This window comes from Vombatus ursinus, unplaced genomic scaffold (assembly GCF_900497805.2).
Source record: "Vombatus ursinus unplaced genomic scaffold, bare-nosed wombat genome assembly UNPS02014159.1, whole genome shotgun sequence".
NCBI lineage: Eukaryota > Metazoa > Chordata > Mammalia > Diprotodontia > Vombatidae > Vombatus > Vombatus ursinus.
In genome coordinates this window covers 503,752-531,673 of record NW_020953937.1, presented here as the reverse complement: position 1 = coordinate 531,673, position 27,922 = coordinate 503,752, and the positions used below count along the sequence as shown (strand labels likewise).

General features: G+C 53.8%; 1 protein-coding gene across 7 annotated transcripts; it reads right to left on the bottom strand.

The window, feature by feature from the left end:
* Positions 1 to 27,596, bottom strand: LOC114040907 (NACHT, LRR and PYD domains-containing protein 12-like). Of its 7 annotated transcripts, none has more exons than XR_003568854.1 (9): positions 27,178 to 27,596; positions 25,039 to 25,113; positions 15,706 to 17,560; positions 15,033 to 15,203; positions 13,122 to 13,292; positions 12,337 to 12,507; positions 11,728 to 11,898; positions 258 to 620; positions 1 to 97 (listed from the first exon to the last, which is right to left on the bottom strand). XR_003568854.1 is itself a non-coding variant. In XM_027859125.1 (9 exons), the coding sequence occupies exons 1-9, from the start codon at positions 27,458 to 27,460 to the stop codon at positions 7,492 to 7,494; spliced, it is 3,195 nt and encodes a 1,064-aa protein (XP_027714926.1). In that variant the 5' UTR covers positions 27,461 to 27,596; the 3' UTR covers positions 6,949 to 7,491. The 7 variants fall into 7 exon arrangements, 6 of the variants coding, with proteins under 6 accessions (XP_027714926.1, XP_027714928.1, XP_027714929.1 ...); XM_027859125.1 differs by lacking the exons at positions 1 to 97; positions 258 to 620 and adding exons at positions 6,949 to 7,618; positions 7,760 to 7,930; XM_027859127.1 differs by lacking the exons at positions 1 to 97; positions 258 to 620 and adding exons at positions 6,949 to 7,618; positions 7,760 to 7,930 and having other exon boundaries at positions 12,337 to 12,450.
* Between the last annotated feature and the right edge of the window lie 326 nt (positions 27,597 to 27,922).

Sequence of the window (27,922 nt, the reverse complement as noted above, 5' to 3'; positions counted from 1 at the left end):
ATTAGGTGTCAAATACAGAGCTCTGTCCATCCATCCATCCATCCATGCCTCCTTCAGGCCTGGGTCTGGTGCTGGGAGCTGCTTCAGGGGCGACACTCTGTTGGGAGACATGGGGAGCTCAGCAGGAGAGCAAACACAGGGCCAACGGCCTACCACAGTGCGGTGCATCTCCCATCCCCCACTGCCCTCTCCCCTGCGGTGGGCAAAGGCAGGGAGGCCCAAAGCCACACCGCCCCCCCCACCTCAGGCTCACTCACTTCCGGGGGCCCTGGAGGCCAAGGGGACCATGTGGTGCTCCACGTGTTCGAGGGAGTGTTTGCACACTTCGCACACAGGCTCCCGGTGCTGACAGCAGAAGAGGGTGAAGGGCTCCGAGTGCTGGGCGCAGTGGTCCTGGGCGAGCTCACTGGGCTGGAGGTGCTGCAGCTGTCTCAGCAGCGTCCCCACTCTGTCCAGGCACAGGCTGGTTCGGAGTTCCTTGGGAGCTCCCCCAGGGAAGCAGGCCCGGCACCAGGTGTTGCCGCAGGGGCCGGTGACAGGGTCCTGGAAGTAGTTACAGCAGACAGGGCAGAAGAGCTCCTTCTCCAAGGAGCGTATCACTAGAGCGATGTCCATGGCTTCTGTGAGAAGAGAGGGGTGTCCAGCTGTCTGAGGAAGGGCTGAGCTCGGCAGCAGAATGGCTTTGGGGGAGAGGGAGGGGTCAAGAAGGATGATGTGAGACTATGATTGAGCTGAGCCCAGAGATAGATGGAAGGAGGGAAGAACGGAAGGATGGAGGGGAGGATGGAGAGAAGGATGTAAGGGAGGATGGATGGATGGATGGATGGAGGGGAGGATGGAGAGAAGGATGGAAGGGAGGATAGATGGATGGAGGGGAGGATGGATGGATGGAAGTAAGGAAGGATAGAAGGAAGGATGGAAGGATGAAAGGAAGGATAGAAGGATGGAGGGAAGGATAGAGAGAAGGATGGAAGGAAGATAGAGAGAAGGATGGAAGGGAGGTTGGATGGATGGAAGTAAGGAAGGATAGAAGGAAGGATGGAAGAATGGAAGGAAGGATAGAAGGATGGAGGGGATAGATGGATGGAGGGGAGGATAGCGAGAAGGATGGAAGGGAGGATGGATGGATGGATAGAAGGAAGAAGGAAGGATGGTTGGATAGACGGAAAGATGGATGGATAGATGGAAAGAAGGAAGGAGGGATGGAAGGAAGGATGAAGGGAAGGATGGAAAGGAAGATGGAGGGAAGGATGGAAGGAAGGAAGGGAGGATGGTTGGATAGATGGTTGGAAGGAAGGATGGATGGATAGATGAAAAGATGGATGAATAGATGGATGGAAAGAAGGAAAGAAGGATGGAGGGAAGGAAGAGAGGATGGGTGGATACATAGCAGGGCTGTCTGTGGTGGCCTCTCTGTTGATCTAGTCTCCTATCTCCAACAGCCTTTCAGACATCTCCAACTGGATGCTTACAGTCAAAGTGTCCAAAACAGAACTTCTCTTTCCCCTTAAACCCTCCGCACTCCTCTACCTTCCCTATTACTAGAGGGTGCCCCCATCCTCCATCCTTCGGTTCTTCAGGCTCCCAATCTAGCAGTCACTCCCCCCCCCAATAACCTCTGGTGGCTCCCTATTGTCTCAAGACCCAGTGTGAATCCCTCTGCTTGGCGTTCAGAGCCCTTCCTCACCAGTGCCCAGCCACCCTCAGCTTTGCAGTCTCCTCACCACCTGCTCTTCTCCAGGCACACTGGCCTGCTGGCTGTGTCCATCTCGCAGCCCCTGGCATTCTTTCTGGCAGTCCCTCCCCCAGGCCAGAATGTTGTCCCTTGTCTGCCCCAGCCCGAGCCCCACCTTCTCTAAGACGCCTTTTCTAGGGGCCCCCATCTCCAGTTAATCCTGTCCAGTGGAGCCTGCTTGTACATAGCAGTTGGCATTTTCTCTCCCCCATTAGACCAAACTCCTAGAGAACAGGACCCTGTATTTGCAGTTCTTTTGTAACCCAGTGCTCAGCTCCATTCCATGGCACACAGTAGGTGCCTAATAAGTGCTTGTTGATCTATGACTGTAGCAGTTGCCTAATCTCAGAGCTTTGGAACAAGGGTTGATGCAGATCTCTGGACTGCTACTTCTACTACTGCTTCTGCTACTATTACTGCTATTCTCTTGCTCTGCTAACCAGAGTGGAAAGATCCGTGGAGACCCCCGGTCCCAGCTCAGCACCTCACTGACCGGGAGACTGTGGCTGGCTAACCCCTGGGCAACTCCTTTTCCCGATCTGGGCCTTCTCCATGAAACAGGGGTGGGTTGGGCTGTGCAAGAGTCTGGGTCCCTTCTAGCCAGTCCTGACTCGGGGCCTAGCAGGGCCAGAGGGCAGGACTCAGGCAGGTAGACAGGTCGTCAGGGAGGAAGAAATATGACAGGCCAGGCCTCAGCCGGCCCAGATGGAGGGAAGGGAAAGGAAGGGTTCTAGCCCCACGTGGGTCCCAGTCCTCCTAGCCTACTCCCCAGGCAGGGGCCCTGGCCCAGAGCTAAGATGCTCAAGTGACCCGGGTGGAAGGGGGGCAGGCACCCGGCTCAGACATCCATCCAGAGAAGAGCCAGGCTCTCTGGCAGATTGGACTCACCCAGGCAGGAACACGGAAGCTGGCAGGGATCGGGGGGTGGGTCTGGTCTACTTAATTTATAGTAGACCCACCTCCAGCCCCAACTCATCCACCCACCCATCTCCCCTCCAGGGCCACACCTCAGCGGTGCAGGAGTAGAGTCCTTAGAATGGAAATTGCCTGAGGACAACCTCGGGGTTTCATTTCCTCTGGGTGGTTCCATTGCGATCCACTCTGGGTGACCTCAAGGACTACAGCACACCAGGCCCATCTATCCACTGTCTTTCACCGTCTGTCTAAGCTTGTGTGCATTGCTTCTATGACACCATCCATCCATCTCAGCCTCTGTCCTCCTGCCCCGTATGCCCATCTGCCTTCCATCTTTCCCGACGTCAGGCTCTTTTCCAACGAGTGCGGTCTTCTCATTATGTGGCCAAAGTATTTAAGTTCCAGCTTCAGTATTTGACCTTCCAGTGAATAGCTGAATTAAGGTCTTTATTAACTGATTTGATCTTGCAGTCCAAGGGACTCAAAAGTCTTTCTCTGTGTAAACCAGTTAAATGGAGGCGGGGATCCAGCCTGGGAAGTTTTCAAGGCAGTCATCCCATGACAGAGGAGCTTCCTCCCAGAGCCCTAGGTCCACTTAGCCCAGGTGGGTGGGGCAGGGGTGGAGTAGAGAGCCTCTCCAGCTGCTGGGAACTCAGAATATGAATGGGGGAAGAAGGGGAAGGGAACCCACCTTCAGGAAGTATTTACCATGGGCCAGGCTAAGCGCATTAATGGAACAATTCATAACGTGACTCAGTCCCTTAGAAGCAGTTACAACTGGCTTTGAAGAGGACGATCAGATCTCAAGGGAGCGTGAAGCAGTCCTCAGGACCATTTCACCTTGGCTCTGCACTGTCCAAACAACCCTGCCAGCAGGACGAGGCCGAGCCGGTCATCCTCACCTGGCACAAGGATAGTAGGTGCTGAGGCCTCCACACCAGGGAGGCCCAGAACTTCAGACCCGAGAGCTCACAAGGTCACCTCCCAGCCCGGACATGTCCTTCAGGGACCTTCCTACCTACTTGAGTTCCCACTCCCCACTGGGGGTAAGGGGGCAGTTGCCAGGATGCTGACTTAGAGAGAGGTCAGCCCTCGCCCACTACTCCTCACAATGGGGAAGAGAAGCCAGAGACAGAGCAGGAAGCTGGGGTCCTTTAACTGGCTGGTTCTCTGCCCCCTTGCCACTGTCACGGGCTGGAGAAAGACAAAAGGACCCCAAAGTGCTGCCGGGCAGGAGGCAGGAAGGGCGGCCCAGAGCCTGGCGCACTTCCCAATGTCCTTCCTTCCTAGAGTTCAAGCAGCTTCCTTGTTATTTATATTTCCAGAGCCTAAGGCCTGGGTCAGGAAGACCTGAGTTCCAGAACCGCCTCAGGCACTCCCTAGCTGTGTGACCTTGGGCTAGCCCCTTCACCTCTGCCTGCCTCTCCTATAAAATGGGGATAATAATAACCCCTATCTGCCAGAGTTGTTGTGAAGATCAGATGAGATAAGAATTGTAAAGTGCTTTTCAAACCTTAAAATGCTGTATAAACTCCAGCCATTTAAAACATATTTTATACTGCTGCTACTGATACTACTATTACTATTACTACTACTGCTATTACTACCACTACCATTAATGCTACTGCTGCCACTGCTGCTGCTGCTACTACTTGCTCTCAGAACCTGGAGGGGGAAGACGGCTCTGACAATTGAGCCGACCTGAGCCACCCAACAAGTCAGGGGCACTGTGACTGTCTTTCTTATCATACATCTCTCAATGTGTTCTCGGGATGTTACCATGCACATGAACACAATTTGCACGTATCCAACAATCAACACTTATGTAGCACTTTCTGTGGAATGGCGCTGGGGGGATCAAAGCCTTGAAGGATGAGCGCGGTTCTTTGGGAGCCACTCATGGGCCACACTATTCCATCATCGCCAAGTTCCCATGAGGAGGTGAGGTGGCATGTAGCTGAGCATGCAGTCTTTGGACTCGCCACCAGGTGGCGCACAAGGCTTGAGATGATCCAAAGTCCCCTTCAGGCTTTCTAGCACAGGCATGACTTAGGACCAGCCACCCACCCACCTCTACCCCTGACCTGCAGTCCCTCCATCTCCTTCAAGGCTCAACTCAAGCCCTGCCTTTCTCAATTCCACCAGCGGCTAGTCTTCTCCCACACGACAATTCTTTAATCCATGGCCCAGGACACTCCCAAACATTCTGGGCTCCCTTAAACCGAGTCTGACTCTGGGAGCTGACACCAGAAGGATTCCTTATCTCTTTATTTGGCTTATTGTCCACACCTGGAGCTCCTCCAGGACACTTGACAAAGCCTCCAGTTCCTGTACAAACACTAACATTAGCAAATGCAAATCAGGTATAGGACAGCCTTTCCTCAGAGGACCACAGAATATGTGGGAGTATGGAACTCCCAAGAGCCTATAACCAGATACAGAAACATAAAAAACTCCCAAATATCCATTAGCCTCTCCCCTGCTCTCCAAGGCAGCTGTAGGAATGAGCATTTATCAAGTGCCTACTATGTGCCAGGCTAGGAAAGAGCTTTTACAAAGATGTCATTAGATCCTTACGACAGCCCTGGGCAGCAGATGCTATTATTATTGCCATTTTACAGATGAGGAAACTGAGGCAGACAGAGGTGAAGTGACTTACCCAGGGTGCTATACTAGCAAGTATCTGAGGCTGGATTTGAACTCAGGTCTTCCTGACTCCGGATCCAGAGCTCTATCTGCTGACCCACAGCTGCCTTTTTCCCAAAGAGTACTTGTCAGATCCCCAAGGTTGAACTGCCATCCCGGGGATTTGTACACTGCAGCCCAAAAGGTGGGCATGAATTCTGGGGTTGCCACATGAGCATTCCCCTTCCCAATTCTCACCTCTGCACTGAGAGGTGAGGCCCAGATCTCTTTGACAAGAGCATGGCCCATCAGTCATTAGGGGGCAGTCCCAAGCCCTGGGGCCCCTGGAAGCTCTGCGGGGTGTGGGCCACGGGGAGATGCCTCTCAGATGCTTTCCAGGAAAGGCCCCTGCCCTGGAATCTCCCTCACTGGACACCTCCCTCCACACACAGGCTCTTGTACACTCCCACCTCCTGTCAGTCCTCAGCAGGGCCTCTAATCTCATCAATGCTGCCATGACGGACCACCTCTCCAGGTCCCAGCCTTCTCCTTGGGCATCATCTTCGGCAGACCTGCTCCAGGCTGCAGGCCAGCAAGACTTCCACCCCAAGAATCCTGGTGGCACCCTGCAGCTGTCCGCCTGTTTCCCCTCAGCTCCCTCCCCTGCCTCTGCATCTGGGCCATCACTGGAAATACGCATAGGTCGCCCCCCCCCCCCCACTTGAAGCAGGGTTAAGGAATAGGATGTAATGGTGGGTCAGAATCAAACGTTGAGAGCAAGAAAGAGACCTGAACAGTCATGGAGCCAACAGCCCTCATTTTCCACAGCTAGTGGGGGCTGTGACTAGGCCCCTACTGTGTGCAGGGCCCCACGAGGGCAGGGTCACAGCTGAATGAATGAAGTCCTCCAGCACAAAGTTACTGGGCCCACGGGTCAGAAAGTGACCTGGACACATCTCCCAGACGGGCAATGCCACCCTTAGGAGGAGTAAGGATGTCTGGGGGCAGGGGCTGGGGGGATGGGCAGTGCCAGGGAGAGATGCCTGCCTTCCTTAGTGGCTGGCCCAGCACTGGGGTTGGAGGCTGCTTCTCCCAGTCTCTGCTCCCACCAAGCAGGCTCTGCCCCGCAGGGGCTCTGGGGACTGGGAATGAAGCTGAGTTCTGAGGTTGAGGCCTAGGTCCCTACTCCACCCCACCCTGTGCTCTGCCACCAGAAATCCCAAGGAGCTCCTGAGGACTCCCACCTCTGCCTCTCCGCTTGGCAATTTGTGGAAGGAAGAAGAAAGCTCCCTAATGAGCTGGGAAGGATGCTTGTAGACTGACTGGCCCATCCACTTTCCAGGTAGAGGGAGGCCCACAGAGCTGGCATGCCCCACCCTGCCTTCTCTGTGCCTCGGTTTCCTCTTTTAGGACCCAACTCACAGGCTTCTTGTGAGACCCAAGTAAGGGAATACATAAAAAGTGGCTTATTTTCCAGATAAGACGTTGGGGCACAGCAGCTTTCAGACTCAGGTGGGCCAGGAATGGGGCTGTGCAGAGGCCATGGCCATGCCTGGAGGCTGATCCTGCCTTCCCTTCACCCACTTCACCTACTTGGGAGAGATCTCTGAGGTGAAAAACTGGGGCAGCCCAAGCTCTAGACCTGTTTACAAAAAACAAATTTTATAGCCGTGTTGTCTTTGTATCACCTGTATTTTCCACTCTGCCCCTCCCAGAAAAACCACTCCTTATTAGAAAGAATTTTTAAAAGCAGGAAAAAAAATTTCAGCAAACTGACCAACGATTGAAAAAAAAAATCTGGTGTCACCCCTGTGGGCCGCCACCTCTGCTAAGAAGCAGGGCTGTATGGCTCCTCCCATCTCTTCTGTGGGGCCAGCCTCTTCCACCTTGGAGCTGGGCAGTGCGTAGACCTGTCCTAGGTCTATGCCTCTGGAGTTCTAATGCTCACCTCCATCTGCACTTGCAATTGTGCTCATCCTGGAGGCAATAGGGAGCCACAGCTCCTGTAGAGGGATGGAGAACATACAACAAAAAAGACAGCCAGGGGCTTGAGATCCAGTCCCAGGGGAGCCAAACAAGATGAGTCCAGAATGAAAACGGGAGTCGCCTGGGAAACCCGAAACCCATTGGCCCTAAGGGAGGAGAGCGGAAGGACCAAGGACCCGCCATTCCCTCCTGCTCCTTCTGCTCAGCCCCCATCAGAAGAGGCTCAGCACTCAGCACTCCACGTGGTGCAACCCAGTCCAACTGTTACTCTGGTAGGAGATCTCCAGGCCAGGCTTGGCTCTGGCCACAGCTGCCAGCTCAGCCCTGGCTGCCTCGCTCAGGACACACCTGAATAACCTGTAGAGATTCAGAGTCAGCCTCAGAGGGGCAGCCTTGAGGCTGCAGACCCAGGACTTTGGACTCCCCACTGGGCGCCCCCTGCACTGCCTTCCCAAAGGCCCTGTCCCCACCCCAGCAGGCTGCCTTGGCCACACCCACCTGAGTCTCTGCAACCGACAACTGGGCTGCCTCAGGCCCCTGCAAAGCCACTTCGGGCCTTCCTCCCCCAGGGAGCTGTCACTGAGGTCCAGCCGCCTCAGACTGGGGCAGCCGCGCAGCACTGAGGCCAGGGCCTCACAGCCCAGCCAGGTGAGCCCGCACATCTGGACCCTGCAGGGGGAAGGGGAGAGGCTACTGGGGGCAGAGCTGGGAGACCAGGTGGGGATGAAGGGGGAGACATGGGGGGGGGAGGTAGCTGGGGGGAAAGATGGGTGAGATGGATGGCGACCCAGGGGAAGGGAGGGCTTAAGGGGCAAGTCGGGGGGAGAGAGAGAATGTCCAACCACTGGACAGAGCAGAAGTGGAAGGGGCCTCCTGTCCTGGAGGAGGTTACTGGGGACACCCAGAGAAGACCTGCCTAAGGTTTTGAAATGAATGTGAAGCATCCTCAGACTCCTTCCCAGCCCCAAGGTCTCTGCTAAATGCCCCAACCCTAGTGCCTTCCCATCCCAGTGCCAGGAGAACAGATTCTTGTCTGCTTGCCCCATCTTGGGCCATCAGGTTTCTTCTCTTGGCGAAGCCATTGGACCCTAAGAAGAGGGTAGGGGCTGGAGCAGTGACTGGAGTGCCAGGCTGGGAGACAAGAGCACCTGACTTCAAATCCTTTCCTAGCCAGTCATAACCTCTGGGCCCCAGAGCAACCCCCTCTCTGTAATATGGGGATGATAACAGCACTTCTCTTCTTTCTACTCATTTGGGATGGAGGGGAAGGGAGACTTCAAAGTCTTCAAAGCCTAACAGGGGCTAAAAGGCCTAGACATTGAAATATGAAGGCGAAAGTTTTTAGAAGCAACATAGACTTTCCCCAGGGCCCATCATATGGGAGGTCTCCATACGTACTTAGCAAATCACAGTCCTAAACCACCACCACCACCACCAAAAAAAGCAAATAAAATTATAAAATTATTCACTTGTACCAGCAAATGTGTGCATGAAACATGCCTAGAGGCAGCAAGGATGCTAATTAAGCTTTGAATGAGAACTGGGCTCAAATCTAGAACTGAGTGATGTCCAATAGATATCTTAAACTCACTATGTCCAAAATATAACTCATCTCTCCCCCAAACCCTCCCTCCTCCTATTTTCCCTATTACTGTGGAGGGCACGCCCATCCTCCCAGGTCTTCAGGCTCCCAACCTAGGAGCCATCTTGGACTCTTCACTCTCTCACCCCCCAGATCCAATATGGTGCCAAGACCTGTCGATTTCACCTCTGCAGTATCTCTGATCCATTTCACCTCTGCAGCATCTCTGATCCATTTCACCTCTGCAGCATCTCTGATCCATTTCACCTCTGCAGCACCTCTGGTCAATTTCACTTCTGCCACATCTCTGGTCCATTTCACCTCTGCCACATCTCTGGTCCATTTCACCTCCACTCCATCTCTGGCCCATTTCACCTCAGCAGCATCTCTCTAACAGCCCCCCTTCTCCCCTCTGACACTGCCCCACCCTGGTGTAGGCCTTATCATCTCACACCTGGATTATTACAATAGCTGCTGGGGGAAGGGGAGGAGTTTATCTGCTTCAGGCCCCTCCCCATTCCAATCCTCTTCCAGTCACCAAAGGGATTTTCCTAAAATGCAGGTCTGATCATGTCACACACACACCCCCCTCCACTCAATAAACTCCAGTGGCTCCCCATGGCCTCCAGGATCCAATACAAAATACTCTGCTTGGCATTCAATGCTCTTCAAACCTAATCCCTTCTCCCTTTCCAGGCTTCTTACACCTCATTCCCCTGGACGTGCTCTCCTTCTTCTTCATGTAGTGCACTCCATCTCCCCACTGGCTGCCTCCATCCCTTCCCCTCACCACCTCTTGGTTTCCCAGATTTCCTTGTAGACTCAGCTAAAATCACATCTTAACATATATCCTATGTACCTTGGTATTTACCTATTGTCTCCCCCATAGACTGTGAGCTCCTCAGGGCAGGGACTATGGTTGGGTTTGTTTTTTTGCTTTTGTACCTAGCACTTGGGACAGTGCCTGGCACATAGTAAGCCCTTGATAAAGAGGGGGCTGACTGACTGAAATAGGGTGGTGTGGGCCTGCAAGCTGTCCCTATTCATCAACAGAGGGTGGGGTGCCCCATGGTACTCGAATACCACAGGAAGGCATGACACACCAGATCAAATCCCCTGAAATGCCAATCCTCGGCCTTCTGGAGGAAAAGCCAAAAGGTTAGAATGACAGGAGTCAGCAGAGCACAAAATACAAAATAAGCAATTCGTCTTTGCTCACAAACTGTCCTGAAGGGGCCTGAGAAATGAAGAAATTAGGAGACACAGAGAAAGACAGAAAGAGGGAGACAGAGGAAGGAGGAGAGGAGACAGACAGACCGACCGACAGACAGAGAGAGGAGAGAGAGAGAGAAAGGGAATTGGGGGAGATAGACCAAGAGACAAAGACAGGCAGACAGACAGAGGAGAGAGGGGAGAGGGGAGGGAGGGATGGAGACTAGGGTCATTTTGCTCAGCACCAAATCCATAGTCACCACAGGTGAATAGAACTGAGTACAGCACATCAACCTGTCCTATAAAGTCCTGAAGGTTCAGGGATGGCATGGACATCTACAGGCCAAGCCAGAAACAGCTACTCTACCTCATGGCATCAGAAAATCTTTGGCACAACCAAGGAAGAGTAAAATTCTGAACACCCACCACGGAAAGACACATCGACTCAGGGATGAAGGAGATACCTACCAACCCTTTGCCTCCCCTAAACAAGCCACATCAAGGATCAAACTGGGCCTGCATAAATCCAATGACTCACTGGCATCCTGAAATCTAAACTAAACAGGAAAAGAGCACTGAAAGTGATCAGTTCCTCTGCCGTCTCAGTCTAGGCCACCACTCTCAGAACTGTAACACAGGTTGCAGCAGAATTTGCAAAGTGTCCCAACAAAAGCCTACAATGTCAATGAAGCCCAGAGGACAGGAGCCTCTAGCATCTCTGGAAAGATGAACCCTTCCTCACCAAAAACAAGGAAGAGCATTGAAGACCCAGTGTAGGCAGACGATTCATGGAATTCCTTTGAAACAGGAGACATCCCTTCATGGAGCCATAGAAAAGAAGGCTAATAGGGTCACACCACCGGATCTGGTCATCGTAACTGAAGGTGGGCCACCTCCCGTTGGAGCCTAGGACACCGATACAATCCAAGACTGAAGGCCCTCCCTGGGTGGCCTGTCTGTAGAGTCCTCAGAACGTCCAACACCAAGAACGGGGCAGAACCTCGTGGGGGCAGGGAAAGAACTGTCCTCACGACCAGGACATGGCAAAGTCCTACACAGACATGGCCTTATGAGTGGAGGGCTGATCCCCATTTTGCAGATGGGGACACTGAGGCCCAGAGCCATGCAGTGACCTGCCTAGGGTCAGTGTCTGATACCCGGGTCTTCTGAGTTTAGCCCTCTTTCCACCAAGCCCCACTGATGAGTGGCTCAGGGTTCAGAGGAAGGCAGCTAGGACAAAAGGGACCTCAGGGCTTTATCAGATGAGTATTAGGGGAAGAAACTGGGCACACTCAGCCTGGGGAAGAGAGGGTTGGGGGTGAGGGGGAGATGAAAGCTGCCTTCAAGTCCTTCAGAGGCTGTCAATGGCAACAGGGCACACTTCCTCAGCGTTAGAGCTGCCTCCGAAAGAGGTGCACTCTCTCTCCTCTCAGGGGTTCAAGGTCACCAAAGAGTGTAGTGTGACACAGACTGAGTAAGCTTCTGTCCCGCCTAAGGCAACCTATGGAAGTTCTTCACCACCAAATGCCACTGCTGCCTCTTACTGATCTTGTGGTCCACTCAGGCCCTCAGATCTGTTTCAGGTGCTCTGCTACCCAGTCCCACCTCTTTTATCTTGTACAACTCTCTACTCCCTCCCCAGAATCTGTCCCTGGGCATGGAGGTCACTTACTTCAGCTCCTGCACTTTACAGTTGGGGTGAATCAGGCCCTGACACAGTTTCTGAATCCCCATGTCTTCCAAGTCATTGCCACTGAGGAGGAGGACCTCGATGCTGTTGGGAGCACTCAGGATGGAGGAGATGCTGGGGCCGCAGGCAGGGGTGAGGCGGCAGTTGGCCAGGCTGTGGGAGAGCGGCACACAAGCACTGGGGGGACCATTGTGTTCCAGGGGCTCTTGTTCTGAGCGGGGAGGGGAAGGGCAGAGAGATGCCCCCCTCCCCCACCCCATGCACTGAGTGATGGTCTTAGGACTATTTGGCCCTCCTGCAGGACTGGTGGCAGGTAGAGTGGGGGGCAGGCAAGGTGTCAAGCAGCCTGTGGGGACCCCAATGCCTTGGATGTCCTCCACTCCCACTCCAAGGCACCATGCCAGAGGCTGCTTCTGCTCCCAGTCCTGCGGATCCTGGCAAACCAGCTTGGGCCCCTTCCCAGATCTACACCCCCCTCCCATGGGCAGTCACATGGGCTCCAGGCCCTCCCCCCTCCCCCACCATGGGCAGTCACATGGGCTCCAGCTCCCTTCCCAGGTGTGCCCCTGCTGGGGCCGGGGCTCATCTTACTTGAGTTTCCTCAGCCTGCAGTGGGGGGCCCTGAGGCCTTGGCACAGCCGCTGCAAGCCCGAGTCTCCCAGGGCATTGTTCCTCAGGTGAAGCCAGAGCAGCTTGGGCCCCGGGCTAAGCACCGAGGCCAGGTCAAGGCAACTTCGGCCAGTGAGGCTGCAGTTTCCCAACCTAAACAAGGAGCTGCCAGGGGTCCCTGGGGGCTCCTGACTGGGCCCTCTCCATTCCCCACCCCAGCTCAGAGGCCAAGGCAACAGAGTTCTCTCATAACCCTTCACTACCTCGCTAGCCACCCAGCAGGGCTGGGATGGGAGAGTGCTAGAGTGAGAGATAGTGTGGAGCAGTGGTCAGAGCCCTAGCCTCTGGGTCAGGAAGCCCACGTCCTCCTGGCTGGAGGACCCCAACCCAGTGACTCCCCCTCTCCAAGATCCTCAGGGACAGAGCAGGTGGAGAGAGCATGTTCCCTGGGGGTACCCCTTGCCCAAAGAAATCATCAATCAACTTGACAAAGAAACTAAGACCTCCTGGGAAAGGAAATCCTCCACCTGCTGCAGCCTCTAGGTCCCCATGTCTATCAGCTCAGACCTGGAAGGAACCACCGTGGTTCCTGCTGTCTGCAGAAGTTCCCCACCTCAGGAGTCTGGAGAGGGACCTTCCAGCCTGGACCAGAATACTTCTAGGGATGGGGAACTCACTCTTACCATGCCACCTGCCAACAAGCTACCATGCTACATAGGACCCCATGGTGGGGGCCCTGGGCAAGGGAAAGGCTTCTGGAGACTAACCTGAGTGTCTGCAGTTGGCAATTGGCCTGCCGTAGGCCTCCACACAGCAGCCCCATGCCATGGTCTCCCAAGGCATTAAAGCTCAGATCCAGCCACTGCAGGGTCTGGCTGATGCCCAGGACAGAGCCAAGGCTCTCACATGACTCTTCGGTGAGGTGGCATTTCTTTAGACTAGGGAACAAACACACAAGAAATGAGGAACAAGCAAGCGTTCACCATTCAGCGGCAGTAGCCACTGCCACAATTAAACAGAACTCTCAAGACTACCGACCTCATTGCTCATATTATCTCATTTGGACCTCACAACCCCGGAAATGAGCGCTAGCATTATCACCCCCATTTTACAGATGAGAAAACAGATAAGTAAAGAGACCTGACCAGGGTTATATAGCTGGGAATTGTCTGAGATAGGATTTGAATTCAGCTCTTTCCCCGCTCTCAGGTGAGTGAGCTGCCCATTGAGCCACCTGAGTGCTTCTGGACAGCTCCTCTTCAGACTCAGGAAGCCAAGGGAAAGTCCACTCTTGGATGTGCCCGGTCCCCACTGGGCTGAAAGCCAGAGGCCTTTGAGGCCATGGGTGTCTCAGGTTCTGGGTATGACTCCAATGCCATTTCAGGTGGCTATCAATTTCTGCACAGCAGGAGTTGTGGTCTTAAGAACTCCTGAATAGAAGAAAGCTTTCTTGCCATTGAAGGCCTGAATGTGTCCAGTACCAAGGCCCTGCTGGGAAGTACAGCCAAAGGATACAGCGCCAAAGGAGCCCAGACCAGGGGTTTGAGTCCCAAAGCTGAGAGACCCACTTACACTGGTCCCTTCTTCTTCCTCATCTATGAAATAAAGTTAACAGAACCTGCATGGAAAGTGCCCAAAAAGGAGGGCACTGGTCTTCTCCCTTGAGAGCAGGTGCTACTGGGGAACAGGCAGCTCCCTCCTTGGGGTCTCCTCAGAAGCAATCTTGGGGTCATTTGCATAACACAGTTCAGTAAATGTAAGAGGAAGAAGGATGTCCCTCACATCTCTCCACATCCAGACATCTCCAACTGAATGTCCAATAGACATCTTAAACCCAACATGCCCAAAGCCAGATGTTTTATCTTTCCTCCTAAAGTCTCCTCCTTTTCCTACCTTCCCTACTACTGTGGAGGTAACACCATACTTCAAGCTCCCAACCTAAGAGTCACCCTGGACTCCTCACTTTCTCTCACCCCCAGATCCAATATGGTGCCATGAGCTGTCAATTTCACCTCTGCAGCATCTCTGGTCCATTTCACCTCTGCAGCATCTCTGGTTCATTTCACCTCTACTGCAACTCTGGTCCATTTCACCTCTGCACCATCTCTCCAATACGCCCCCTTCTCTCCTCTGATGCTGCCCCCACCCTGGTACAGACCCTCATCACCTTACACATGGACTATGACAATAGCTGGTGGGGAGTGGTGTCTGCCTGCCTTAAGTCTCTCTCCACTCTAGTCCATATTCTACTCAGCCACCAAGTGATTTTCTTAAAGAGTGGGTCTGACCATGTCACTCCCCTACTCAATAAACACCAGTGGTTCCCTATCACTTCCAGATCAAATACAAAATCTTCTGTTTCAATCAATCAATCAGCAAATATTTGTTTAGCACCTACTATGTTCTCAGTTTGTATAGGTGGGAGCAGCGAACCCTAGGTTCCCCAACTGTCAATTGATCAACCAATTAATCAACATTTATTAAGCATCTACGATGGAGCTTCTGACCTCATTTTTTATTCCCAGAGGAGAGGAGTCAGGGTACAAGAAAAAGTGAGTCCTGGAAAGCAGAAGGGACAGCTCCTTCTGTGATGCAGGAGGGAAGAGGCGGAAGAAGCAGAGATGGGGCAAAAGACAAAAAAAAAAGAGGCAGCGTGCTGCATGAGGTGATGCTCTTACCACAGACTCTGAAGCCTGCAGCTAGGATGTTCCAGCACCCTGAAGAGTGATACCGCTCCCTGGTCTTCCAGGGGGTTGTAACTCAGATCCAGTCTTGTCAGGGTCTGACTCGTACTAAGGGCACAGGAGAGGTTCTTAGCAAAATCTGAAGTGAGCCAGCAGTTCAGCAACCTGCAAGAATGCTGTGTTGGGGGCCTTTCTCCACACACCCCTCCCCTACCCCAGGCAAAAGTCCATCAAAGACCAGAGGAATGGCTGAGTGATTTGCTCCCTCCCTTTCACTCTGGACACTGGCTCACTGGGTATCCCTGGGAAGCCCTGGGAGAAAGGGCCCCTTTCCTGGTTTTATGACGCCCTCCCAGGGGATGCCCCTTAGCCCCAAAAGATAGAACCACAGAGTATCAGAACTTCAGAATGCAGCCCAGGGAGGGAGTCCCTTTACCCAAGGCCACAAGGTGGCCACCGTGGCAACCCTTGGCATATGAAGCATGTCAGGGCTGGAAAGCACTTAGACAATCATCAAGTCCAAAGCTACTTTTTCAGATGAGGAAACTGAGAGTCAGAGAGGGGAATTGATCTGGCCAAGGTCACATGAGGCTAAGCTTCGACCCCCCCCCCCCCCCACCCCTTCCACCCCACTGCTGGGAAGGAAAAGAAGCCAGCCAGGCCTTACCGGAGCGACTGAAATGGGCAGGTGGGCTGCTTGAGGTCTTCACATAGCCATCTCATTCCGGAATCCCCCAGGGCGTCCTCCCCTAGTCCCAGCTCAGAAAGACTCCTTCGAACCCAGAGCCCGGAGGAAAAATCTTTGCACACATCCTTTAGGGAATAGGTCCCAGTTTCTCGATCAGTGAGGTCCCTCTCTTGGAGGCCCAGGCCTGCGGCTCCTGAGCCCAGACCATCCAGCTCCACTGTGAGGGTGCTCCGGGAGCTCCGGAGGCAGAAGGCGGCCACCAGGCCATCCATCCTGGTGCGAACTCTCACCTTCACTTCCCTGAAACAGCCCATGGCGCGCTGGACAAACTCGGGTTCTTGGGTCTCAAACAAACAGTACAACAGCTCCAGGGTCTTTGCCCGCCCGGGGCACTGGGCCGCCTGGGCCCGGATCCATTTGAGCAGGACCCGCTGGCTCCCCCGGGGGACGCGAGCTCCCACCATCTTCTCCAGGGTGCTGGCTCTCTCCCGGCTGGAAAGCCCAAAGAGGAAGCGGACGGTCAGGGGGAGATCGGCCTCCAAACTGAAGGTGCCCTTCAGCAGCTGTCCCAGGCGAGGACTACCGAAGAGCCGTTGAGTACGCTCCAGCACCAGGAACAGGGCAGCGAAGAACTCCTGGAAAGTAGAGTGGAAGAAGCTATAGGTGGCTTCGCACTCCGCCTCGTGCTGAACCTGGTCCATGTGCAGGAAGGTGGAGACGGTGGCCACGTCCAGCCCGTGGCGGGCCAGGTCCTGCTCTCGAAACCAAAGCTTCTGCTCTCGCAGGCCAGTGGCGGCCAAGGAGCACAGGGCCCGGAGGCCAGCAGGCTGGCTTCTGGGCGGGCCGTGCCGGTCTGGACGCAGGAGGCTGGACAGGAAAGCCGTGTAGATGGTGGTGGTGGTCCGCGCAGTCTGGGCCAGAGCCTCACCCCTCTCAATCTGCTGCCGCAGCCCGGTGCACACAGCCCAGCACACCAGCGGCACAAAGCACATGGTGAAGAGGACCTCATTGGCCTGCACAGCGGCCCAGGCTCGCCCAGCCTGCCCCGCGTCGGGGAAGTACTTGTAGAAATAGGCCTTTCTCTCTGGAGCGCGGAAACCCAGGACCTCGGCCACCCGAGGCTTTTCCAGCAGCGGCTGCAGCTTCTCCAGCGCTACGGGCCGTGTGGTGATGAGCAGGGAACACTCCGGGAGCAGCCTCTTTGCCAGCAGGCTCCTCAGATGGACATCCACCCGCTGCTTCTCCCCCGTCGGGACCCAGGCCCCATCTTCCTGCCCCTCAGCACCCCAAAGAAGCTCATCGAAGCCATCAAGGACAAAGAGCAGGCGCTCAGGCAGAGCCAGCATGGTGGGCACAGGGGCAACCCCCGAACCTGGGCCAGTGCCCTCAAGCCAGCCTGAGAGCAGCTCTGCCACGCTCCTCCAGGCCGCCACCTCCACAGTCCGGCAGTTGATGTACAAAGCATAGTCAAACTGGCCAGGGTAGAAAGTGCCTGACGCCCAGTCCAGCAGCACCTTCCGGGCCAGGGTGGTCTTGCCAATACCCGCTACCCCCTGCAGCACTACGGTGGTCGGGGCGCTGCCTCCTTCCCCTGTATCGGCATCAAAGAGAGCCTCGAGCTCAATGGGCCTTCCACGCTCCTCCCGCAGGTGCCCATGCAACTCCCCAGAGGCCAGCAGCTCCTGCTCTCTGCTCCGAGGGCTGGCGTGACCCCTCACCAGAAGCAGCCGCGTGTAGTGGTGACTCAGGTAGACCCATTCACCCAGGCGCGCATTTCTCTCCTCCAGGATCTGGAATTTCTTCTGCACTCGTTCCCGGTACTTTTCCTTGTAACCTGATTCAGAGACCAGAAGAATGAGTCACTCTTGAGCTAACTGAGAAGGAAGGGGTCTTGGGTTAATTCAGATCCTGAATTAATTCACCTCCCCAAACATAAGGGAACCCCGATAGGATAGATAACCTAGATCTCAAAGGGTACATCAGAAACAAATGAGACAAGTAAGAATCTTTCTGAATGGTGTGTAGGTATGGAAGCTCATTTAAAACCTCTTCCTTTCAAAATACCAGAAATATTAAGAAATAATATTTCCCTGGTCTAAAAAGCCCCTTCCAAAACCTTTAGAGTATCTCCTTGGAAAAGAAAGGTGGCTGATGGGTAGAGGACAAAAAGGCCTTTCTTAGGGATATGTGTTAACGGTGGCACCCAACCTCTTCCAAACTAGAATGGGCCTTGTCTAGTCGTCATCTCTGCCTCCACCCATTGGGAATGACCCAATGGTAAGACCTGCTCTTCTCCACGGAAGAGGCCCCTAGGCTTACTTCTGAAGGGGAGTTAGGGGAGGGTTCCAGGAGCGGTGGGAAGGCAACCTGGCTACTGAACTATTCTTCCAAGTTCACCTAAACTGTATTTATATACATTGTGTTCTGTTTCTTGTTCAGGATTGCAATAAATGTTTCCTCAGATTGTCTTAGGGCAGCCACATAGGAAGGGTTGGGGAGACGTTTCTCTTCAAGCTAGACATAGCTTGGATATAATTAAAGTTAAATTAAATTAAATTGTTTCTGGCAGACGAGCCTAAATTGAAGTGTATGTTATCAATATTAATATTTTTTTTTCTTTGACATGAGGGAAGAGTTCATAACCCTGGCTTCCTTTAAGTCCCTACTAAAATCCCATGTTTTACAGGAGACTTCCCTAGCTCCTCTTAATTCTAATGCCTTCCCTCTGTTAATTATTTCCTATTTATCCCATAAATAGCTTGCTTTGTATATATTTGTTTGCATGGTGTCTCTCCCACTAGATTGTAAACTCCTTGAGGACTGAGATTATCTTTGGCCTCTTTTATATCCCCAGTACTTAACACACTTCCTGGCACATAGTAGGTGCTTAATAAATATTGATTGATTGATTGACCAAACAAGGGATAGAGATCACAAAAGATAAAACGGACAATTTTGGTTATATAAAATAAATGTTGCACAAACAAAACCAATGCAACTAAGATTAGAAGAGAAAAAACTAACTGAGGAAAAATTTTTGTAGCAAATTTCTCTGATAAAGGTCTCATTTCCAAGAAAGATAAGGAACTGATTCAAATGTATAAGAATGGGAGACATTCCCCCATGGATAAATGGTTAAAGGATATGAACCAGTAGTCTGCAAAGTGAAGTCCCTGAAGCTATCTGTAGTCATGGGGGGGAGAGTGGGGGGGAGGGATGTGGGGGGGATGCTCCAAATTGATTCTGCCTCCTACTTAACAGATTGGCAAAGTTGATCCCTCCCAAAAAAAGACACATTGGGGGAGGGGCAAAGCAGGAAAACAGGCATATTAAAATACTGTTCTCAGAGCTGTGGTCCAGTCATTAAGTCAAACAGTCAATAAACATTAATTAAGCACCAGAAACTAGGGATTCAAAGAAAGGTAAAACATGGTCTCCCTCAAGGAACCCACAACTTTTTATTAAATTAATATAAAATAATACACATTATTAAATTAATATAAGAATTAGGAGGGATCAGGAAAGGCTTGATGCAATAGGTGGGATTTTAGCTGGGTCCTGAAGGAAGCTGGGGAGCTGGGAGACCAAGGGGAGGAGGCATGGGGGATAGACAGCCTGAGAAAATGCCCAAGGCCCAGAGGTAAATGAGGGAGGGCTTTGAGCGACAAACAGCATTTTGCATTTGACTCTGGAGGCAATAAAGAGCCACCGGAAGGTATTTGAGTAGTGGGATGAAGTGGTCGGACCTTCGCTTTAGGAAAACCAATTTAGTGGCTAGAGAATGGACTAGAGTGGGGAGAGACTGAGGCAGGCAGAGCCTCCCACCACCAGCAAGCTGTTAAAATCAATAATCCAGACTTGAGTTTATGAGAGCTTGCACCAGGGTGGGGGCAGTGTCAGAAGAGAGGTGGGGCAAACAGGAGAGCTTTCAGATTTGAGAAACAAGAAGACAGCAGTAGATTAGACAAGGGGAGTGGGGGTGGGGGGGTGAATCTACAATGACAGATTGGGAGCCTGGGGGCCTAGGGGGATGATGGTGCCCTCAACAGCAACAGGGAAGTTGGGAAGAGTCAAGGATTTGGGGGAAAGATAATGAATTCTTTTGGACTTTGTGAATTGAAATGCCTACAGGCCATCCAGTTCAAGATGGCCAGATGGCCGTTGGTGATGAGAGGCTGGAGCTCAGGAGAGAGGGTAGGGCTGGACACACAGACTTATGAATCATGGTCTCTCTTGGTCTCCCTTTTGTGGGCAACGAGCCTACATTTAACTGCTGGATGAAATTCTTAGCCAGCATCTACGTAATTTTTGTCGTCCACTGCTTATTCTTGGTTTTTCAATAACTTGATAAAATGATTGGGGGGCAAATCTCTCACACTGTAACATGGTGGAGATAGAGAGCTGCCTCAGAGCTAGGAAGACCTGGGTTCAAGTCCTGACTCTGACCAAACTGGTGCCATGACCCTGGCAGATCACAATCTCCTTCAGCCTCCAAGATGAAGAGAAGGTGCTCACCAGGGGCCTCTATCCCCAAGAACCCATAGGCCCAGCTCCTCTCTCTACCCCATCTGTCCACTTCTTCTTGGGGGTTTTGTTTTTTTCCTTAGCTCAGATGCATCAGTGGCCTGACTGGACGCAGACAGCTGACTCGGGAATAACTTCCATGTAAATCACGTCTTTTGTTGTCTCTTAAAAGGAAGCCAGTGTCATTGTGAGGCTAGTTAGTGCTTGACATAGATGGAACCCACTCGTTCTTTTTCTGAGAAAGGGTTCATCATGTAGTCAGCTGGATGTTGAAGTAGACAGATCTAAGTTCAAATCCAGCCTCAGACACTTACTAGCTGGACACGTCAGTGAACCTGTCTGCCTCGGTTTACTCATCTGTAAAATGGGGGTCATTGTGGAGGCAAAATGAGCTAATACTTGTAAAGTGCTTTGCAAACCTTGCATTGCTATGGGAACGGTTTATTATATACTCCATGCTTGGGAGTTACTGTCTCCCTCAATTCCAACTTGTCCTAAAGGACCGGATCCCCAAAGGGCAGTGGCTGCTTCTATTCTCCAGTTTCTAGAGCCCCCGAGGAGGTGAGAGGGAGCTTTTCCAGGGTTATAGCTCATGAGCCCCTATCAGCGTGCTTCCCTGACCATGACACTAACCAGTCAGCCCACGTAATGAAATTGTAGGCAGGTGGTACAAGAGCCTGGGACCGGCTCTCCCACCGGTACATGCAGAGTCCAGGGGAGAGGGGGCTAGAGCTTAGACAGCACATGTGACAAGGGGTCCACATGACCCGGTGCTTGGTGGGCGACTCCAGAAGTGCCCTTGAGGCCTATTGCCAGGAAGTCGCCTTCCCCGCTCCTCCCATGTCCAAACACAGATATTGCCACCAATCACTGCTCTCAGGGGGCCCTGGGGGATGCATCACTGAGGCAGTTCACAAGGCTCTCCTCTGCCTCCAACGGTCTTCTCTCTTCAAGCCTGCCGGGTACTCAGCTCCCTGTGGCCAATGGGCTTAGCCATGTCTGCAGGCTTTCCCACAAACGCTGATGCACTCAGCCGAGGGCTGCTAAGCACTGCTCACTCCTAGACCAATGCCCCTAACTCTCCATTCCCTGCCGTGCTTTGGACAGGATTGTGCTGTGGGTCACTCCCACTGAAGAGGTTTGCCTACAATTCCCAGAAAAACCTTAAAACTTTTAGATTCCTTGCAGACTCACTTATCTCTGACAAAAAGAACCTGGCTTCGGTTTTGTTTACTGGTCCCAGGAAACCCTTGAAGTTTTAGAAACTGCCTTATTTCCCTTTGAAAGCAAACTTCCCCTCCCAGCTCCCTTCATTATCTATTCTCATCATCTGTTCAAATCACTCAGACATTCCAAACGGAAATTCTCACCTGGACCAACTGGTTTTCCCATTGTTTTGCCTTCCTGGCCATTCCCACCCTTAATCCTAGCTAGGCGCCAGCGTTCCCTTCGCCCCAACTTGCTGGCCACCCCCATCCAGATCTCCCTAGACCCCTCCTCCCCTCACCCCAAACTGCTTGGCCACTCCTTGGACCCCTCCTCCCGTCACTCCAAACTGGATGGGCTCACCTTTCCCCCATTCTGAGGCTGAGCTGTTCTCAAGCTTAGAAGCTGAGACCCCTCATGCCTGCCCATCCTAAGGGCATCACATGGCCTATCCACCCCAGCCCCCACTCAGAAGCTGGGAATTTCTCATGCCCCCAGAGGATGAGACCTCATGCCCGCCCGTAAAGGGCGTCACCTGGCCTGACCACCTTAGCCCCAGCCCCTACTCAGACTCTCAGCTTTCTAGACTGCCTCACGCTGCTCTTTCTTGTGAGCGTCACCTGACCACCTTGAACCCTATTTAGATCACTGATGTTTGGGTTCCTTTGGAGTCTGGCCTATATGCTTATGTTTAATAAACTTTTTCTCTGGCTGGAAGAAGATCTGAGTTGAATTCATTCAGTCAGATCCGCGCTGTGATTTGGGCTTTTTCCCACGATCTTGGGGTGCTTCTGTGCATCTAAGAGCACCCCAAACCCCCCCCCTTCACCACCACTGGCTGCCTTCACCCTCCTCACAGGCTGCTGAGAATCAGGACACTCGTGCTGACTGGCTCCCACTACAGATTTCTGGACACCACCTCCACTGGGCCCTCCATGCTGCCAGGCAAGCCTTCCACACCTCCCTATTCATCGGCTCTCTCACTCCCAAGTCATTCTGAGGGTCCTCAAGCTTCCCCTAGCCCTCTCCTCCCACCTCACAGCTGAGGACCTGGTATGTCCCTAAAGTCAATCACCAAGAGCTCTTCCTTATCCTACTCCTCATCCTCCTCCTCTTCCCACATCACTCAGACATCTCCCTCCACTATCTCATCCTTCACTGCTGTCTCATAGGAAGAGGCGGCCCTTCTCCTTGCCAAGGCCAGCCCCTCCCCATGCCCGGGTGACCTCATTCCACCCTATCTCCTCCAATAGACCACCCCTCTGTCATCGCCCCCCTCTGCCCAATCCTCAGTGTCTCCCTGCCTGCTGGCTGTCTCCATGTCTCCCCCATCCTCCATCGGGTCCAGCCATGCCTGTGGCTCTCCTCGCTTTCTCTTGCCCTTCTCAGCTAAGTTCCTTGAGAAACCATTTGCTCTCTGATCACTCATTTCTCAACCCTCTGCAGTTTGGCTCCTGACCTCATCCTGCCATCGAAACCATCCTCTCCGAAGTTAATCACAATCTCCTAGTTGCCAAGTGCAATGGCCTTTCCTCAATCCTCGTCCTTCCTGACCATGTGGATCATTCTTTTTTTTTCTCCAGATCTTTATGACGCTGATCTCTTCTGGCTCAGATGCTCCCTGTCTGATGACTCCTCAGTCTCCTTTGAGAGCATCATTCCGATCTGCTAGCCATGGGATCTAGCCCAGGCTCATGTCACCATATGCCTTTTGGCCATCTTGAACCAGACATCCTGTAGGAATCTCAAACTCATTATGTCCAAAACAAAATCCGTGACTTTTCCCCCCAAATCCATGAATCTTCCAAACCTCCCTATTTCTGTTGAGGGTACCACTGTGCGTCCAGTAACTGAGGCTCATGTTCTGAACTCCTCACTCCTACTGATCTCACACATGTGATCTGCTGTCACCTTATCACTTCTATATTCTTGACCCGTATCCTCTCCTCTCCTCTGACACAGCTCCCTCCCCTCCCCTCACACCCGTACTATTGCAATAACTGTCAGGGAGGGGTGTCTGCCTGCCTGCCTCCCTGCCTCCCCCCACCTGCAGTCCATCTTCCATTCAGCCACTAAGGTGATTTTCCTAAGATGCAGATCTGACCAAGTCACCCCCCCTCCTCAATAACCTTCCTTGACTCCCTATCATCCAGGGTCCAATACAAAATGCTGTGCTTGGCTTTCAAAGCCTTTTGTCACCTGCTTCCTCCTCCCTTTCCAGTCTTCTCACAGTCAGTGTCCACGTGGATTCTTGGATCTAGCGTCCCCAGCCTCTCCCTGGCTGCTTCCCATGCTGGGAACACTCTCCCCTCTCACCCCCACCTCCTGGCTTTCCTGGCTTCCATCAAGCCACGGATCAAATCTTAGCCTGTGCATGAGGCCCTTTGGGGAGCTCCCTCCCCCTCCCCCTCCCCAGGGCTTTAGCTCCAGGGACCTGTCTTGGGTGAAGGCAGGACTGAGTTTTTGTCTCTGTGTCCCTAGCGCTCAGCACGGGGTCAGGGGCTCAGCTGCTCCAACATATGATCACTTGGTGACCATCCCACAGATTTCACCTTGAGTACAAGGGGAGGAGGCACAAAGGAAGTTGTGGGTGATTCCTGGTCTCCTCGCCCTCCTTCCTCTGCCTTTGTCACCCCAGAGGCCGACAGAGCTGCCCAGGACTAGTGCCACAGCCATCACCAGGACGCTGGTCAGCCTGCACTGCTGGGCCTCTCCACTGGGAGTTGAGTGGGTCCTCAGGCTGCCCCTGGGGTCACTCTCAGAGCCTCTCCTCGGTGACCAGAGCTGCTCTGAATGTGAGCATAGAGACCCCTTCAGGATCCCAGAGTCAACTCCATGTCACAACAGGCATCAGAGGAAGACTTTGTGGAGGTACAGGCACAGTTATCCGACCCTCAGCAGTTGATGAGGTTACCAAGGGAGCCCAGGAGAGAGCCTTGGGGAGATCCCCACCATCCGGGGCCAAGACTTGGCTCATACTCCAGCAAAGGAGACAGGGAGGAAACAAAGGACAGGAAGGGGCAGCACAGACGGCGGTGTGGGCAGGACGGCAGGCTGACCACTTCAGCTAGCAGGGCTCTGGAGCGGGGCCCACAGCCTGATCCCCCTCGCCTTGGTCCGGCAGGCAGAATTTTGCCAACGGCTCCTTCCCCTCCAGGGGGAGGCTCTCAGTCCCCATCCTTTGACAAGGCCCAGCTTGGTGGGCCACTGCCAAGAAGAAAAGAGGCAGAAAGAAGGAGGCTCAAGTGTTTGCTCCCTCCCTCCAGGCCTTGCCTCTGAGTCCCTGATCAGTTTGGACCGAAGGTTTCACCAGAGGGACAGACTTGGGCCAGAGAGCAGTGTGGTCGGGTGGGAGGGGCCGAGCTGAGGAGGAGCTGGGCCCCAGGGGTCTGAGCTGGGCCCCAACTGGGGAGAAAGCCTAGCAATTGTCCGTACCAGGTCATAGGTAATGCCAGGCTGGGAGAGCAGTGTGTGCATTTAGGGACGTCAATCTGGACCCGATCCCAAGTCTTCCAATCTCGTCTCCATCCCCCACCCCCACCCTGTCTAAGCCATCTCCAGCCTCCCAATGCTGGGACCAACCTGCCTTTCCTTCCAACCTTGTAGACACCTCCTCTGGAGCCAGCAACACCTCCAGACCCTGGGCCTCAGCAACATCTGGGACAGAGAAAGGACATAGGGTTGGCTGGCTGGAGTCCTGGAGAGGGCCCCAGCGCCAGAGCCGAGACCCCTCCATGGCCATGGGACAACGTGTACAGTGTCAGGCACTGAGCTTGGTTTCTCTAAATGTCATTTCATTTGATCCTCACAACAGCTCTGAGTTGCAGGTGCTGCTATTATTTCCATTATACAGATAAGGAAACTGAGGCAAGCAGAGGTGAAGTACCTTGCTCAAGGTTACACAGCTGGTAAGCATCTGAGGTCGGATTTGAACTCAGGACTTCCTGACTCCAGGCCTATGGCTCTATCCAGTGGGACACCGACTAAGGGAAGTCCTCCCCACACCCCTGAGCTGTGGTGGCCTTCGCTATACATCAGGGTGCCTTCAAGGTCCCTCTCTGCATCGGGACAGGGGCCAGCTCCTCCCTGGTCCTGCTTCCTCCCTCCCAAGGGAATCCCGCCCCTCCTTCACTCTCCCCAAGCAGCCGCCTCTCTTTCCCCCATCTGCCTCTTGTCCACTAGTGTTCCGGGCCAAGTTTTCTCCTCCTTTCGAAGGGGATGGGCTGAAAGCCGCTGACTCCCCCTCCCCCTCAGTAACTTAGCACCCAGCCTGTGCAGAGCCTTCTTCCCCAGCCTATGGGAGCAAGGGGAGGTCTGGCCTGCTGAGCACCCCTCAGGCAGCTCTGCCAGGTCAGGCTCCCCTACTCATCTCCTTGTCGTTCCCAGCTGCAGCAGCCACTGAGGAGCCAGGCATGGCAGATCTGCAGAGAGGAGCCCTAAGGCACCAGGAGGGGCAGCCCAGCACAGTGAACCTGGGACGGCCAGGGGAGCCAGACTTTGCCCCAGGGGTGGAATGTCCTGGGATAAGGAAGCCTTCCCTGAGAGAGGATGAGTCCCCTCTAAACCTTCCTGTCCCGAGGTCGTCTGGCTTCTGCTGGGAGGGGACCCCCACCCCCAAGGCAGCCCAGGCCCCTCTGCTGACCCGGGGGCCAAGCAGAATAGGTCCTAAGGACAGCGCTCCCTTCCTCTCCTTAAAGGCAACACATAACAGCCATCTGAGGTCATGGGTCTGAGTTCCAATCCTGCCTTCGAGGCTCAGCTACCGGAGTGACTGCTTCTTCTCGCTCCCCTAGCCCTTTAGCCCTGTCTAGGATCTTGTGTTCCAATCTAGAAATGTCTCTCATCACGGATGACTGACCTCTGGAAGAAGCCTCAGACCAAGCCACTCCAGTCCCAATCCTCCGGCTCCTTGGGGAAGGAGATGACATCCCCCCTCCACCCCAAATCTCCTCCAGGTGCCATGTGCCCAGCTGTCCTGTGACACCCACCTCCCAGGAGCACTCTAGCCCCACAGGGTCCTCTCCTCCCGAGAGCACTCTGGCCCTGCAGGCTTCCCTCCTCCCAGGAGCACTCTGGCCCTGCAGCTTTCTTCCTCCCAGGAACACTCTAGCCCCACAGGCTTCCCTCCTCCCAGGAACAGTCTGGCCCTACAGGTTTCCCTCCTCCCAGGAGCACTCTGGCCCCACAGGCTTCCCTCCTCCCAGGAGCACTCTGGCCCTGCAGGCTTCCCTCCTCCCAGGAGCACTTTAGCCCTGCAGGCTTCCCTCCTCCCAAAAACACTCTGGTCCTGCAGGCTTCCCTCCTCCCAGAAGCACTCTGGCCCTGCAGGCTTCCCTCCTCCCAGGAGCACTCCCACAACAGAAGGCAATTGTCCAGCAGGGCAAGCCCAGAGGCAGCCTCTCTCTTTCTGATTCCGGGAAGCTCTGTCCCACCACTGACTCTTGGGGACTGGGCAGGCTCCTTCTCTGTGCTTCCCTGCACCACCACGCTGTCTCCCAGATCTTTGAGATAACACCGTTGCCTTCCCAGTCTGGGCTTATGAGAGGGAGTGTCTAATTTTCCCTATTAAATGTCAGCTTACTGCATTCATTGCTTATCTCTCCCAGCTCCCCCCCAGCACCCCCAGGGCTCTGTCCCATGTCAGCCTTTAAGGAGTGAAGGTGTGAACGAAGCTGCCAGGGAAAAGGTGGAGGGCAGACCTGAGAGTCCAGCAGGCCTTACCCGAGGGTGGGGCATCCTTCCTCGCCAGCTCCCACAGCTGCCTCAGGCCCATCTTCTCCCAGGCTTGAAGGGCCACTTGCCAGGCGCCTCCAGCTCCACGGTGAGTGACCAGGAGCACAGCCAGGTCTGGGCGGTCTGCCTTCTCTATCTGGCCCCAGGGGATCCGGGCCCACTGAGAGTCCTGGGGGCCCCAGGCTGTCAAAGCCAGCTTGAACCTCTTGAGCTGCTCAGCTGTCAGCTCCTCCAGGTACCGGGCCAGTCTGCATACACTGCTCTCCATCATTGTGGGGCCTCAGTGGACTGCCCAGATCCAAGACAAAGGCACAGGATGCAGGGCACAGAACCCCCACCTCCTTCCTTCCCTAGGGAAGGGGGTGAGGAACAGAAAGAAGAGGAGGAAGAGAAGAGGGGTGAGGAGGAGGAGAAAGAATAGAAGAAGTGAGGAGGAGGAAGAGAAGAGAGGGTGAAGAGAGAGAGGAGAAGAGGTGATGAGGAGGAGACAGAGGAGACAGAGGAGAAGTGGGGGTGAGGAGGAGGAGAGAGAAGAAAGAATAGAAGAGAAGGTGAGGAGGAGAAGAAGGGATGAGGAGAAGGAGAAGAGAGAAGAGGAGAAGGAATGGGGGAGAAGAGGAGGAGAGGCCAGAACAGGAGGAGGGAAGATAGGAAAGGAGGAGCTGAGGGGGAAAGAGACAAGGAGGAGAGGAAGGAGCCCTCCAAGGTGACTGATCTAAGCCCACTCCCAGAG

Bases quoted from the DNA above. Each gene is read 5' to 3' on its own strand.
- LOC114040907 (XM_027859125.1), bottom strand. From the start codon at position 27,460: ATGATGGAGAGCAGTGTATGCAGACTGGCCCGGTACCTGGAGGAGCTG. The intron at 15,204-15,705 runs GTAAGGCCTGGC...GCATTCTTGCAG, and splicing joins TGCCCATTTCAGTCGCTCCG to GTTGCTGAACTGCTGGCTCA. The intron at 7,931-11,727 runs GTAAGTGACCTC...TTCCCCCTGCAG, and splicing joins TGTAAAGTGCAGGAGCTGAA to GGTCCAGATGTGCGGGCTCA.